Raw genomic sequence first — 14,864 nt, forward strand, 5'->3', positions numbered from 1 at the left:
ATATTTAGATGAGAGCCTCGGATGTCTAATTCATTCTCAAAGGAAATTTATGACAAATACAGCAAGCTGTAACACTGTTGTGTCACAACAACATTAAAATACAGCTGTTGAGACACACTGTGTCCTATGCCCAGTCTGTAATGCATGCACCAAACTCTGACAGGACACATAAACAAATGTGCCACTGCATTTAAGAAAGAAAGTCAACTCAGCCTGAGCATACAGCAAGTTATTTTACTTTATCTTATCTTCTATACTTAACATTAGTGACATCCAGGAAACCCTTTACCGAGCATCCCACCCACCCACCTTTTGCTACATAACGCAGGCCAAGGACGCCATCATCACTGAAGGGTGCTCTGCTACTGCTTAGGGCCAAAACTAAAAAGCATTTCTTACGTTTTTTTGTTTTTTGTTTTGAATCTCGTAACTAGAAACCAGGTATGGGTTGAAAGTGGTAGGCTCTATTTTATGAAACACCTGAATGATTAAATATTCAATAGCTCTTGCTATATTTAATTATAGTGTTACCTCACTAGCAATTCAACTCCAACAGCCTTCATTTTAAATATTAAATCATCTTTAAAAATAAATCTGGTTTCAGTGACAAAAAAGTTGAGTTCATTGTTATACGAACTACATCTCAATTTAAAAAAAAAAGCGACATTCACCAACAGCCTTATACTGTTAACCTGTATTCAAATCGTACCTTTATTTAAAGTTTGGGCTAAGGCAATGGGCCTGTCACTTGAGCAAATATTAGGATTTTATTACACAGTGCTTCAGTTTAAAACAAAACAAAATAAAAACCACCCAACCAAAAAAATCTCTTTCCTACAGTTTCTTCTTTTCGTTGCTTCCTAACCAACACCTCTGAGGAGAATAACGAAGAGGCAAGAGAGGAGGAACTAGATCACTTCGATATTTTTCAACCCAGGACTTGCCAAGTCCATAGCAGTCTTCAAATATAAAACAGGAACCTCTAGATGAACTATGGGATTTGTCTGTGTAGCACCAGGCAATTCTTTAGCAACTCCAATACTCAGACAGGCACATCGAGGTTAGAAAAAGGAAAATATAGATTTCTTTCGGATTCTTAACATTTTAAGAAAAGAAAATTGTTCATCGACTGGGGCCCTTTCTCTCTCTCTCCTATTAGGACGACAGATAAGTGGAATAGATTTACTCTCGGCTGTACTGGGAGATAGCTTCTCATATAGATTTACCAATCTCGCTTCTCAGAAACAAGCCTATCGCTGATCCCCCTCCAATGATTCTTTACACGTAGGGCTGTATCCTTCCTACAAGCACCCCGAAGTCTGGCGGAGGTCACAGCCTAGGCGACAACCTCCGCCAGGCTCCGGTTGGAGCTCCGCTCGGATTGCCGAGCCGGCACTAGGACACGCAAACCATCCCACGAACCGAACCATCGTGGCGGGCCAAGAAGGCGGGTCCGCCGGAGGGCCGAGCAGAGCCGCCCCGCCAGCATCTGCCTCTTTCTTGCTTTTCGAATCCGGACTAAGGAAGTGAGCCTGCGCCCCCGGCTCAGTTCCGGGAGCCGCAGCGTCCGCGGCGCCGTCCGGAACACGCCCGGGGCCGCGCGCAACAAGTGACTGGCGCGCGCCTGGGTCCCCGCGGCCTCCCCGCGCGCACCGGGGGTGGGGTGGGGTGGGGGTGGGGGGTCCCTCCCCGGCGACTTACGATCTCCGAGCGACCGTCGCGGCAGGCGTTCTGGAAGCGTGTCTGGCGCTCCTCGTGGGGCCGGTCCCTGAAGCCCGTGTACTTAATCTGCAAGGCAGAGAGACGGCCCCGAAATCAGGAGTCAAATCCGCGGCGGCACCCGCCGGCCCGCCCGCTCCCCGCGGCTCTGATAAGGGCAAGCAGAGCCTGTGGGCGGACTGCTTGCCGGGGCGAGATTCCCCCTCGGCCGGCGCGCCGTCCCGGGGGCTTCCCGGCAACCGAGCCGCTCAAACTTTTCTCCTCCCCGGGCCCACTCGGGGCGCGCCGAGGCCTCCGCGCCTCCCCAACCGCCTCACCTCGCACTCGCGGCTCAGCTTCCTGAAGAACTCCTCGTTCTCGAACTTGCTCCTCTGGTCCGGGACGACGCGCGGCATCTTCCCGCCCTCAGGCCGCGCCGGCCGGCCGCGCTCCCCAGGCTCGCGCGGGCACCCGCTGGCGGGCTCCGGTGCTGACCGCCTTGACCGCCCACCCGCAGCACCCGGACTCCCGCTTCTCTTTGTTTCAGGAGCCCGCCCGCGTGGCCTCCCGCTCCAGGGAGGCTGAGGTGCGGCCGTGCGCTTGGAGCCCAACCCACGCTACCGCCGCCCGCCTCAGCCGTTGCCGGCCGCCCTCCCTCCCGCCCGCCCGCGCAGACACAGCTTCCAGCCTCCCCCGGCTGCGGCCGCCACTTCCTCTCGCCGCCCTCCTCGCTCTCCCGCCCCGCGCCGGCCCCACCCCTCCTCCTCCTCCTCCTCCTTCTCCTCGCGCGCCCGCCCGCCTCAAACTCTAGCAAACAAGACGCACCATTCACAACTCCACGACCCACACCGCGCATGCGCCACCCACCCGCTTGCGGGGCCGCTGGGTTGCAGTGAAACCCTGCTCCTTCCGCAGCACTGTCTCCTTCCCCTCGCCTGTCCGCGGGCTTCTCTGCGAACAACCCGCCCAGAAGGGATCCGCCCCTCTCTTAGCAACTAGAAGCGGCCCCGCAGACCTTTTTTTTGGCCCTTTGTGAGCGATCTGGAACTTCTTGGCTCCCCAGCCAGCCACGCAGAGTAACCCCCAAAAGGGCTACTTGAATTCAAGGAAACCTAAGTCTTAGAGGACTTTGCATACTCCACACCGATAGGGAGGGATGTGGACTGTGCACTGAAAGGTGGAAGTAGGCATCTAACCAAATCATGGTGGAAGAAAGGTGGTGGCTGTTGAAACGGGGTTGGCCTTAGGATTCCGTGTAGCTCTGCCTGCAGACAAGGTTTAGACAAGTACCAGACCAGTAAGTCTCAGATTAGTAATTTCCAAAATGCACACTCATAAGTTCATGGCGTTAGTAGGAGAGTGTTTATGTAGATCTAGCACATCATTTAAAGGAAAACTATCTTAATTATATGTAACCCGTTGCCAGTCCATATTTTTACCCAAATGTGCAATCAAATAAGAAAAAAAAAAAAAATTCAAGATCTGCAAGTTCTAGAGAACTTGCCAGAGCAGAAGAAAGTCTGACTCGGGGTTTGCAGCAGAGCTTGAGCTAAAGCTGACCCTCAATAAACTCTGATCCTTAAAAATCGCAGTTTGTTAAAAGTTCAGTTCAAGGATGGCAGGTAAGTGCCAACTCTTGGCAGCAGCTGGCCAGATGCTAAGGATTGTGACAAGATACTTATAAGTCACTGGAATCAGTTCTGAGGTCAGTTGTTAATGCCTGCTTGAATACAGATTTTGGCAGAATTTCACCGCCAGTCCAGCCCAATCTCATTTATTAGATAGGGACCTAAACGTGGGTAAGGAACTGTCCTAGTTTGCCATAGACAGCTCTCATTTTTAGCAATGACCTCCCCTGCCCCCCGCCCCCCCCCAGCCCTCGGAAGCTGCTCAGTCCCTAACAAACTAGGAGGGTTAATCATCTTAACTGAAGTCTGGAGAGTTGATTACCCAAAATTAAAGGTTTGTTGGTGAGAGTGGTGTGTGTGTCTGTGTGTGTGTGTAAGCTTACCACTCCAGAGGGTTAGAATCCCTGACGGTGGGGCATGGTGACACAGGCAGGAAACTGAGGGCTCACATCTTTAATCAGAAAGCAGAATAAGATTTAGGAATGCCAGTGGCTTTGAAACCTCAAAGATGGCCCTGGGGACACATTTCCTTCAGCAAGGCCACACCTCAACAGTGCCATCACTGGGGATTAAGTATTCTAACATCTGAGCCTATGGGAAGGCCAGTTCTCACTCAAACCACCACAGTCTAGGCCATGTAGTTCAAACCCAGGGATTCACCTCATCAAGCGCTATACCACTGAGCTGCAGTCCCAGCCTTCATGGTCAAGGGGTTTTAGCAGTGAAATTTGTAAGCAGCACGTACTTACAGTGCCAGCGACTTTGACCACCGAGGTGGGAAGATTTCTTGAGCAGAGGACCTGTGCCAAAAAAGAGAAACAGAAAAGGAGGAAGGAGGTCATTAGGTTGATGGTTTTAAAAGACATACTCCTTCCATTAGCAAATATGGAATTATCTCCTTCTTGGGGCAGGCACCCTCCATCCCACCCCAAGCCTCTAGAGCAGATAAAGGTGCATGAGTAGATATCAACAACTTCTACTGATGGATCTTCAGCTATTTTACAATCTTTTCACTTATTATTCATTCATTTATTTATCTATTATTTTTGGTTTTTTGAGACAGGGCTTCTCTGTGTAATGCTAGCTGTCCTGGAATTTACTCTGTCCACCAGGCTGGCCTGGAACTCAGGGACCCACCTGCCTCTGCCTCCCAAGTGCTGGGACTAAAGGTGTGTACCACCACTGCATGGCTTCATTTATTTATTTATTTTTAATGTTTGTGTATATGTGTGCCTGTGCACACACACACACACAGGTATAGTGTTTGTATGCAGGCACACATGCAGTGGCTTGTATGTAGAGTCCAGAGGACAACTTTGTGGAGTCAGTTGTCTCTTGCCACCTTTACTCGGGTCCCAGGAATTGAACTCAGGTCATCAGGCTCTCACACAGCAAGCTCTCTTTAGCTTGCTCAGCTCTCTTGCCAGCCCTGCTCAGACCTGTTTCAATTTCAAGGGACAGAAACCCTATTTCAACAAACTTAAAACTGAAAGAGGTCACCTATTTCAAATAAACAAACCAAAGACAGGCACAAATGAACATCACCCAGACTGTAAGAACTCACTTCTGTTTTCTCCTTTCCCTTCACTCTTAATTCTCAAAGGCTCTCTTAGCCACCTAATCTGTTTCCTGGCAAACGCTAGCATCAGCCATTCTTCAGCTTCTTGAAAATTATTACGGGAAGGACTTTGATTGCTCGTCCTAGGTTCACATAGCTTCTCTTCTGTAAAATGTCCAGACAGACATACTGATATAATCTACCAGTTTACATTATCTCACCATCCATCAGGGGTTTAAGGCCTGTGATCCACAGCATCAGAGGCAGTTTGATGAACTGAGAGAGAAAAGCCTTTTTCCCCCAGAGAGGGAGTGAATGAAAATGTGGTGTGGGCCCACTGAGTGGTCTGTATCAACTCTCTCTGGCAAAAGATACAATTTTTTGTTTATATATTTATTGTTTTCTGTGTGCTAATTGTTTCTCATGTTGGAAATAAAAATTGAAGCTGGGAAGGATGACCCAGTCCTGTAATGCTAGACTGGTACTCGGAGACTGAGGCAAGAGAATGTCACATCTCAGACCAGCTTGGGCTGCTACACAGGGAGACCGTCCAACAACAACAACAACAACAACAACAACAACAACTCAATCAAATGAACAACAACAAAAAAAAAGAAAGAAAGAAAAATCAATCATTATTGTCCCCTAAGAGGAAAAATAGTCTCAAGAACAAGGGATCTAGAGGTAGATGGGGTTAGTTCAGGGGAACACAGAGCAGAGTATCCTGTCAGCTGAACGGGGGTGGGGAGCAGCATCCTCAGGGAAATAAATGGCAAAATCTGCCCAGCAAACAGAGAATGAGTGCAGCCTTTGGCAACTCCAGGGCACAGGGTAACCCACACTCACCATGGTCTGGCATCTGAGCAGCCTGGCCAGGAAAAGAAACAAGCTGTTGGCTGTAGGGGCTCTCCTCAGTTGACCTCAGCTGACCTCGGTATGCCTTTTTGATTTTGATTTTGGTTTGTTTATTTGTCTTTTTTGCTTATTTTCAAAAATGGGATTTAAAAAAATTATAAAGGAAATTTTCATCCAGATGAGGTACTTTTGGGCCTGCACTCCTGGCAGTCTGGTTGAGTATGGATTGATTCAGACTCTGCCCTGTGAAGTTTACTCAGATTCAGATCTAGAAGGTCTGAAGATAGGTCTTTGTGCTGCTCAGATATACCCTTCCCATCGCTTGTCCCAGACACTCATAATTCCTTTGGAGCCTTGTTACCTGGAACCTTTGTGTCCTAAGCATCCAACTAGCTTAGGGACTCCCCTCGTCTCCCCACCTTTCTGTCTGAGTAGTCACCTGGGACCCTGAGTCCGATCTCCAGTAGATGAACAGAAAGTATTCACTGGAGATCCTGGGGAGATGGCTCAGTCAGCAGAGTGCTTGACACTAAAGCATGAAGACCTGTGCTAGATCCCTAGATCCTACCGTTTGTTTGTTTGTTTGTTTGTTTGTTTGTTTGTTTGTTTTTCGAGACAGGGTTTCTCTGTATAGCCCTGGCTGTCTGGCTGTCCTGGAACTCACTTTGTAGACCAGGCTGGCCTCAGAAATCCACCTGCCTCTGCCTCCCGAGTGCTGGGACTGAAGGCGTGCGCCACCATGCCCAGCTGTTTTTTTGTTTTTAAAGTAAGGCCTGGTGGCTCATGCTTAACACTGGGGAGGCAGAGACAGGAGAATCCCTGGGACTTGCTGGCCAGCCAGAATGCTTAAATTGAGAAGTTCTAGCTTCAATGAAAGATCCAAAGAGTAAGGTAGAGAACAACTAAAGAAGACACTGATTACAACCTCCGGCCCACCAACACACACACACACACACACACACACACACACACACACACACACACACACACAACGCTCACGCATACCCTCACACACAATGCACACACAAAGAACAGGACTCAATAATCCTGGCAGGAGTTGATAAGCTTTCATTGTCTAGCCCAATTATGAAACTCTGGCCTGAGTGTTTTAACGCCCTCCCCTCAATTCATTCAGGCAGGCGTTTTTTCTAAGCCAAGTCTTCTGTGCCTGTCAGGCAGATAAGGAAATCAGAAAGTGAAAAGGCAAATAAGGTGAATTACAAGACCCTGGCTCACTGGGTTATGAGCACCAACTATATCATTTCCATTTATTTCACAGGCCCGGCAAGTCCGATGTTATTGGATCTGTCTTACAGATGAGGAAGCTGAGGCTCAGTGGGGCGGAGTGATCCCACGATTGTGTGAGTTTGTGTTTTGAGACAGTTTCTCTCTGTTGTCCAGACTGTCCCTAAGTTTTCGACCCTTTTGCTTCAGCCTCCCAAGTGCTTAGAATTGCAGGTATGAGTCACCATACTTAGAAGGAGTATTGCATGTGTCACACACACCACACACACACACACACACACACACACACACACACACACACCACACACACACCACTGGTGTTGGGTCCACACTTAGGGTCTTGTACTTGCTAGGCAAGCACTCTACCACTAAGCTAAACCTCCCATTTCAAGATTATTGTAACCATCCTTTCCTGCTGGTGGAGATGCCAAAAAGTCCTGCCTGTATCTCTTACTGAGTTGTAAACTCACACAGAGCCGTAGTTGGATCTCTCCTATGGAGTACCCACCATGTCCTGAGGGCTCATTACTGTTGAATAAGGAGTCCTATTGTAGGTCTTCGTAGGAGGGTACAACATTTGCCTTTGAGAGTTACTCATCCCTGACCCTGAACCCAGCTGCTTGTCCTTCTCTGTCATAGAAAGTCAAGGTCTAGCAGGCTTGCCTCCCCAAGGCCAGCAGGAAGGATGGCTTTATCTAGGTCTGGTATCAGAGCTACCCACATCTGACTTTCCAGGTCTCTCTGAACCTTTAGTCTTCTTCTTTCCTGAGGAAACCGTTTCCCTTCAGATACTGGGGAAATACTGGACCATCTTGAAGCAGAAATGGGATCTGAGCCACAAATGAATCTTGAGGGGAAGGAAGAAAAATTGGTAGCTGGCACCATGCCTCAAGCCCTGGCTCCACTCAGCTTCTGGGTTTTAGAAGGAGATGGGCCAATATCCAGGACAAATGTGTCCTCTGCCTGAGCAAGGCAGTTTCCTGGGCCTCTAACTTTTTTTCCTCCTTCTTCTTCTTTCTGATGTAGAACTCACAACCCATAAAGTTCACCTCTGGGCCCTACAGAATCTCTCTTTTGTCCCAGAGGTGTCCTCCCCCTTTCTGCTTTTCTGTTATCCTCCCCCACCGGCGCAGCCCAGCCATAGGGAAAGGAAAGAGGAGCAGACTTACCCAGAATAGCATTTCTTCAGTGTTGGGATCAATAAACCCTTTTGCTTAAAAGGAACCAGATGATTTCATCCTTGTAATTACAAGGTTGACGTTTGCAAATCTTGCCCAGGCTCCAAATGAGCCTCTTTGTCATAGGCGGTGGAGGGGTTTGTCTGGGTGCCTGAGGATGGAGCAGGAGCCTGATGTGGTGGGAAGAGGTCCTGGCTGGGGTCAAGAGACCTGGCTGACCTTATGGAGCCTCACTAATGTTCGCCTCCCCCTCCCTCACACTAACTTCTGGCAAGTGATGGGAAACAGACCAGACAGGAGGCGAGGGAATATCAGCCGTGAACTTGAACCGCACCATTCTCCTGCTTAAGACCCCTCCCCCAAGTCTCCTGGCTTTGCTTTTTTTTTTTTTTTTCTTTTTCCTGGCAGAAAGACAAAGGCCTTTAGCATAGCATTCCAAACCCTAGACAATCTTTCCTTTCCTTTCCTTTCCAACTCCCATCTCTCATTTCTCCCCATGGCACCCTGCAATCCATACTAGGCTGCTCATGTTTCCCACATGCCTCTGGCATGACTTTCTCCCCCTTCTCTGCAGGGAAAGCTCACCCTTCTTTAAATATAAGTTTCGGGGCCTCTGTTGCCCACAGGGTGACTGAGCATCTCCTCCCAACCCTTCTCCTCTTCCTCTTCTTCTTCTCTTTCTCCTTCTGCTCTTCTTCCTCCTCCTCTACCACTAGCTCCTCTTCCTCCTCCTCTTCTCCCTCCTCCTCCTCCTCCTCCTCGTTTGTTTTTGGTTGCACTTTATTTTGGGCACGTGAGGAGCATGCTTGCTGTGGTATGAAGATGTGTGGAGGTCAGATGACAACTTGTGGATCTCAGGGATGAAACTCCGGTTGCTAGACTCAGAGGCAAGTGCCTTTTACCCAGTGAGCCGTCTCTCTGGCCCCATGCTTATTGTTTTTGTTTTTATGTTTTGCAGTGCTGGAGACGGAACACAGGGCCTTGTGCATGCCAGGCAGTCACTCTCATAAGGCACATCCCTAGCCATACCATCCCTTCACAGCAGCACTCCTGACCCCGTAAGAATCTGGCTACCTGCTAATTTATATTTATTCTACTACTGGACAGAAATAGGTCTTTTAAAGAAATTATTTTAAAATGCACATTAAAAAGAAAGGAATTAGGAATTACAGGAAAATAAGAGTGTACTGTCAACTGAAAAGCAATCATGGTTACAGACCCAGATACTCCAAAGACTGCAGTGGGGAGGTTGCTTGAACTTAACCCCACAAGTTCAAGGCCAGTCTGGGCAACCACTCTGAGACCCCCGTCTCAAAACCACCACCACCAAAAATAGCCCAAGAAACCAGCACCACACTAACAACAGACACTGCTAATATTCCATTAGTGTATTTCCCTTGGCCCTCCATTCACAAGCTTTTCTACAGAGCTCTGACACTTGGCCTGTCCCATCCACATACATAGATCTGACGTTCTAGATGTGCAATTTTGAGGGGTATCACTGTAAACCTATGGTACAAGCATTTTCCGATGATATCACTTAATATTCTTTTTTCTTCTTTTTTTCAAGACAGAGCTTCTCTGTGTAGCCCTGGCTGTCCTGGAACTCATTTTGTAGACCAGTCTGGCCTCGAACTCAGAAATCTGCCTGCCTCTGCCTCCTGAGTGCTGGGATTAACGACATCTTCTTGATCCACTGTTCCAAGCTCTAATAAGCTTGTTGGACATTTAGGTCGTTTCCTGTTATTCATTGTTACAGATAAGGATGCTAAGAAGCTTGTGATGCATAGACATTTTCTTAAAAGTTCTGGGTAGTGTTCTTAGTGCCAGTCTTCAGAAGTAGAATTACGAGGACTGGGGGCTGGAGAGATGGCTCAGTGGTTAAGAGCACTGACTGCTCTTCCAGAGGTCCTGAGTTCAAATTCCAGCAACCACATGGTGGCTCACAACCATCCGTAATGAGAGCTGATGCCCTCTTCTGGGGTGTCTGAAGACAGCTACAGTGTACATACATATAATAAATAAATAAATAAATCTTTTTAAAAAAAAGCTATGAGGACCAAAGATATAGACACTGCAAATTTCCTGATACATATTTCGTTGCTAAATTTCTCTGTGACATTGCCCCTTCCTCTTCTTTGTCCCGCCCCCTTCAGATGAGAACCCACTATGGCTGGACAGGCATGGTGGCAAAGCCTTTAATTCCAACACTTGGGAGGGAGAGGGAGAGAGAGGAAGGTAGGAAGCAGAAGCAGAGGCAGTAGGATCTCTGTGAGTTGGAGGCTAGCCTGGTCTTCCAGGCCAGCCAGTGCTAAATAGTGAGACCCTGTCTCAAGAACAAACAAACTAGCAATCTTTTTGTTGTTGTTGTTGTTATTTGTTTGTTTTTCGAAACAGGGTTTCTCTATGCAGCCCTGGCTATCCTGGAACCCACTCTGTAGACCAGGCTGGCTTCAAACTCAGAAATCCACCTGCCTCTGCTTCCCGAGTGCTGGGATTAAAGGCATGTGCCACCACACCTGGCACAAACTAGCAATCTTACAAACAACAAAGTAGCTCAGGCTATCCTCAAACTCATGGTCCCCATGCTTTGTCATCCTGAGTACTAGGTGACAGGTGTGTGCCACCATGTCCTTTACCTCCTGTCTCTTTCTGAGTCTCAAAATCTATTCCCTTCCCTGTGTCCTCAGACACAGGAAATGCCAACCAAGAATAAACCAAGGCCTGCAACTAGAGATCAATGGATCAATAAAGGAGGTTGAATAATTTAACACTCACTCCTGGCTCGTTATTGACTCTGAGATCCAAACCCACCCTTTTCTGCCTCCTCTTCTTTTATGTGTCTGATGATGGCATCCTGACACTTTGTCCTCTTCTTGGATTCTTTCCCAAGTTTCCCAACCACACCAATCAGGCAGGCATGGTTCCCATCATACTGTAATATTGTCTTATAAATAGAAAGGAATACCAAGCCACAGCCTCCCCCCACCCACCCCCAGCAGCCTGACATCCTCCTTGGAACACAAAGAAGAATAATTACCAAAGCAGACACCAGTTGTCTTCCTCAACTGTGTAGCCAAGGAGTTGAGCTCTGGTCTGTTCTAACTTGGCTCGTGTCTTGTCTAGTTAGCCTCTCTTCCCTTTACTAGCCAGACACATCCATCCTCTTCCTCAGTAGATGCTCTAGGTCCACCTTATGTACCCTTCTGTCCCAGGAGATCTCCCAGTATGCCCTATACACATTGAGTCTGTCATGCAAGCAGCTCCCTCCACAGCAAACAAGGACTTATTCTCAAGAAAGCTTCATGGAGTGCAGCTGTTCTCAATCTGTGGGTGGTAACCCCTTGGGCAAAACTCGATCTCTAAAAATAGTCACATTACGATTCCTAACAGTAACAAAAGTACAGTTAGGAAGTAGCAACAAAAACAATGTTATGGTCAGGGGTCATCACAACATGAGGAACTGTATTAAAGGGTCACAGCATTAGGAAGGTTGAGAAACACCCATGTAGTGCCAACTCTCAGACTTCACCCAAGGGTTGTCTACATTAGACTCTTTCCAAGAGACTGAGGGGAAGCCACCTTACAAATACACCTCAAGACCCTTATAATGGGGTTAAGGTTGTAGTCTGCAGCAGAACATTTTCTGAACATGGAGGCCCTGGGTTTGATTTCTGGTACTGTAAAAAAAATTCTTGTTTTTAAAATTATTATTATTAATTTATTTGATTTTTTTTTTTGAGACAGGGTTTCTTGAGGTAGCCCTGGTTGTATTGGAACTAACTCTATAGACCAGACTGGCTTTGAACTCAGAGATTCTCCTGCCTCTGCCTCCCAAGTGCTGGGATGAAAGGCGTGCACCTCTACTCCTGTCTCTTGTTTTCTTTTTTAAAAAATTTAAGGACTGTCTTGGAGGTTGGGTCTGGCAACATATTCCTGTAATCCCAGTGCTCAGGAGGTGGAGGGTTTGAACCCAGCCTGAGATCCAGGAGACTGTCTCAAAATTTAAGTTCGATTTAAAAAATGCTTTGGAAGAGACAGCCATTTGGGAATAACAAAGGTTGTCTGGTCTGAGCTGAGATGCTACCTAGTGAAGTATAGGCGTTCTCAAACGCCTTCCAGGTAAAGAGGGAAGGGCTTAATTACTAGCTTGCTTTGCAGCTCATGAGATTAAGAACATAAAAACCGAGTCATGCAAAAGGCACCATAGCCAGGTAGACCCCAGAGAGATCAAGAGGATGAAAGAGTCTAGAAGCTGAAGAAATTCAGTTTCTTAATTCTCTTCTCTTCTCTTCTCTTCTCTTCTCTTCTCTTCTCTTCTCTTCTCTTCTCTTCTCTTCTCTTCTCTTCTCTTCTCTTCTCTTCTCTTCTCTCCTCTCCTCTCCTCTCCTCTCCTCTCCTCTCCTCTCCTCTCCTCTCCTCTCCTCTCCTTCTCCTTCTCCTTCTCTCTCTCTCTCCCTTTTTTTGCTGGTGAGGGGGATGGGGTCTTATGTACCCAGGGATCCTAGGCTGACCTTGAAATCAATAAGTAGCCAAGATGACCTTGAAATCCTGATCCTTCTGTCTCTACCTCCCAAGAGCTGGGATTAAAGATGTGTGTCACCCTGCCTAGTTTACTCAGAGCTGAGATCTGAACCTGGGCTTTCTGGAATGCTAGGCAACCTCTCTACCAATTAAACTACATCCTTTTAATTTGTTGAGGAGTAACCCTATTCAGAGCGTTTTATTTATCACAGGACTTACTAGTCAGTTTCTTCACTTATACATTGACAACAGACGCATCTACTTCTATCTACAAGGTCTGTTTTGTTTGCAGACTTAAAGTAGTGCTGATACAGCTTAGTGGTAGAACATTTTCCTAGTATACGTGAGGTGATACATTTAATCTCCAGCACTGAAAGAAGAAATCACAAAACTGGCTTATACGGAAAGAAGTGGTCCTGCCCCTAGAGGTGTTGCGGATGTGGTTGTCTGTCACGTATGCATCAGTAGGTGGCAGAGAGGAGGGAGGGTATGTCTTTGCTAACGGTTCTGACCTGAATCATTCTGAACATCTGAATGACTAATAGCCTAACATTCTTTGAAAAAAAAAATGTGATTCCAAGACAACCACCAAACCAGCTCCATGGGGCCTGGGTGGGAAGCTAGACCAAGATGACCAGCATGCAGGCCTAGTGGGGTAGACCATGCCAGAGATGACCCCTGCCGGACACCATAATAGACAAGCAGGGCGTAGCACTCCTGAGACCACTCCTGAGATGATCCTAGCCACTCAGAGGCCCAGGTTTCACCAAGAGGAACAAAGAAGTGGTGGAGAGATGGAAGAATTAAAAAAAAAAAAAAACAGAATGATGTAGGCACAGTGAAGAGAGAAAGAACTGGAGACTCAAGGGTAGTGAAGAACAGCCTTATGTGAGTACGTGAGTAGCTGGTGATGTCTCCTAGGACCATGGTGGGATCCTGGCCTGTGCTGCCACCAAGGGCCACATCTGGGTCCATGGCTGGCCTGGGCTGCTGCCCGAGGACATGTTGTGTTGATGTCTGAGGCCTCACCCCTCACCTGCAGACTGTGGGAGATCTGGTCCTGGGGTTGGGGGTGTATGAGAACAAGAGAGCCGACCCTGCTTCTACCAGCCGCAGTATTTGGGAAAGTAGGCCCCACAAACTGCTGGAGTTGCAGGTAAGCCAGATTCAAGGATATGAATGTGGGAGAGCTGGCCCCACTACTTGTTTGCCTTGTGATGACATGGGTGAGAGAGAGAGATACTTCCACTTGCCCCTAGAGCAGGCAGGAGAGCTGGTGCTGAGTGAATGAGCGTCCCTGCCCCTCACCTGTTGCAGCACTTGGGAGAGCAGGGCCTGCACAGTGCCTGGGCAGCAGGGTAGAGCAGGGGAGCCAGAGAGCTGACCAGCTCAGACACCTCTCAGGCCCAGAGTTGGCCCATCCCAACTACCCAATGGATGAACTGCTGGTGTTCACAAAGGGGCCCGGTCCTACAGATCCAAAACTATAGGATTTCCATGACACAGGACAACAACAGGATATCTGAGAAGAGTTCCAGTGAGGACCAATATTGATAGAGTAGCAGAAACCAGAGGCCTGGTACCATACCAACGAGTCATTGCAACGAACATTTGCAAACAAAGAAGTGTGGACAAAGGGTGCACTGTGGGACACGGTGGGACACACTACAGTTTCTACAACAAGATTTTTTCCTGGGGGGGTGGTGGAGGTTGCAAGGATAGAGGATGGGTACGAGGAGAGGGAGAGATGAGTGGGATTGGGGTTCATGATGTGAAATTCACAAAAGAACTAATAAAACCTTTAAAAAGGGGGTAGTGGTGGTGGTAGCAGGGTATGTGGTGCATGCCTTTCATCCCAGCACTTGGGAGGCAGAGGAGGCAGGAGGATCTCTGTGAGTTTGAGTCCAGTGTAGTTTACATAATTTTACGTGTATGGGTATTTTGCCTGCCTGCATGTCTGTGCAGTACTTGTGGGGGCCAGAAGAGTGCCAGGTTCTCAGGAACTGGAGGGCTGAGAACTGAACCTGGCCCTCTGCAAAAGCAACACGTGTTCCTTCCTGAGCCATCTCTGGAGCCCCGGGAACTTTTAGAAGTTCCCTCCGACTCTGAAAAATAACAGAAGGTCTAGCGAAAATCTTATAAAGCGACATCAGTAGGGACAAGCAGAGCAAACCTGGG

General features: G+C 48.0%; 1 protein-coding gene and 1 pseudogene across 2 annotated transcripts in view; one reads left to right on the forward strand and one right to left on the reverse strand.

Annotated features, from left to right (window-relative positions):
- Positions 1-2,341, reverse strand: part of Cbfb (core-binding factor subunit beta) — a 42,342-nt gene extending 40,001 nt beyond the window's left edge. For both annotated transcript variants that reach the window (XM_021170664.2, XM_021170665.2), the window contains exons 1-2: positions 2,037-2,341; positions 1,702-1,788 (exon numbers count right to left, since the gene is read on the reverse strand). In XM_021170664.2, coding sequence (XP_021026323.1) covers positions 1,702-1,788; positions 2,037-2,114 — 165 coding nt within the window. In that variant the 5' untranslated portion in view covers positions 2,115-2,341. The remainder of the gene's footprint in view (positions 1-1,701; positions 1,789-2,036) is intronic.
- A 10,760-nt stretch (positions 2,342-13,101) lies between these two features.
- On the forward strand, positions 13,102-13,240 carry LOC115031819 (small nucleolar RNA SNORA17; annotated as a pseudogene).
- Positions 13,241-14,864: the final 1,624 nt, after the last annotated feature.

Source organism: Mus caroli, unplaced genomic scaffold, assembly GCF_978045245.1.
Source record: "Mus caroli unplaced genomic scaffold, Mus_caroli_1 scaffold_10, whole genome shotgun sequence".
Taxonomy (NCBI): domain Eukaryota; kingdom Metazoa; phylum Chordata; class Mammalia; order Rodentia; family Muridae; genus Mus; species Mus caroli.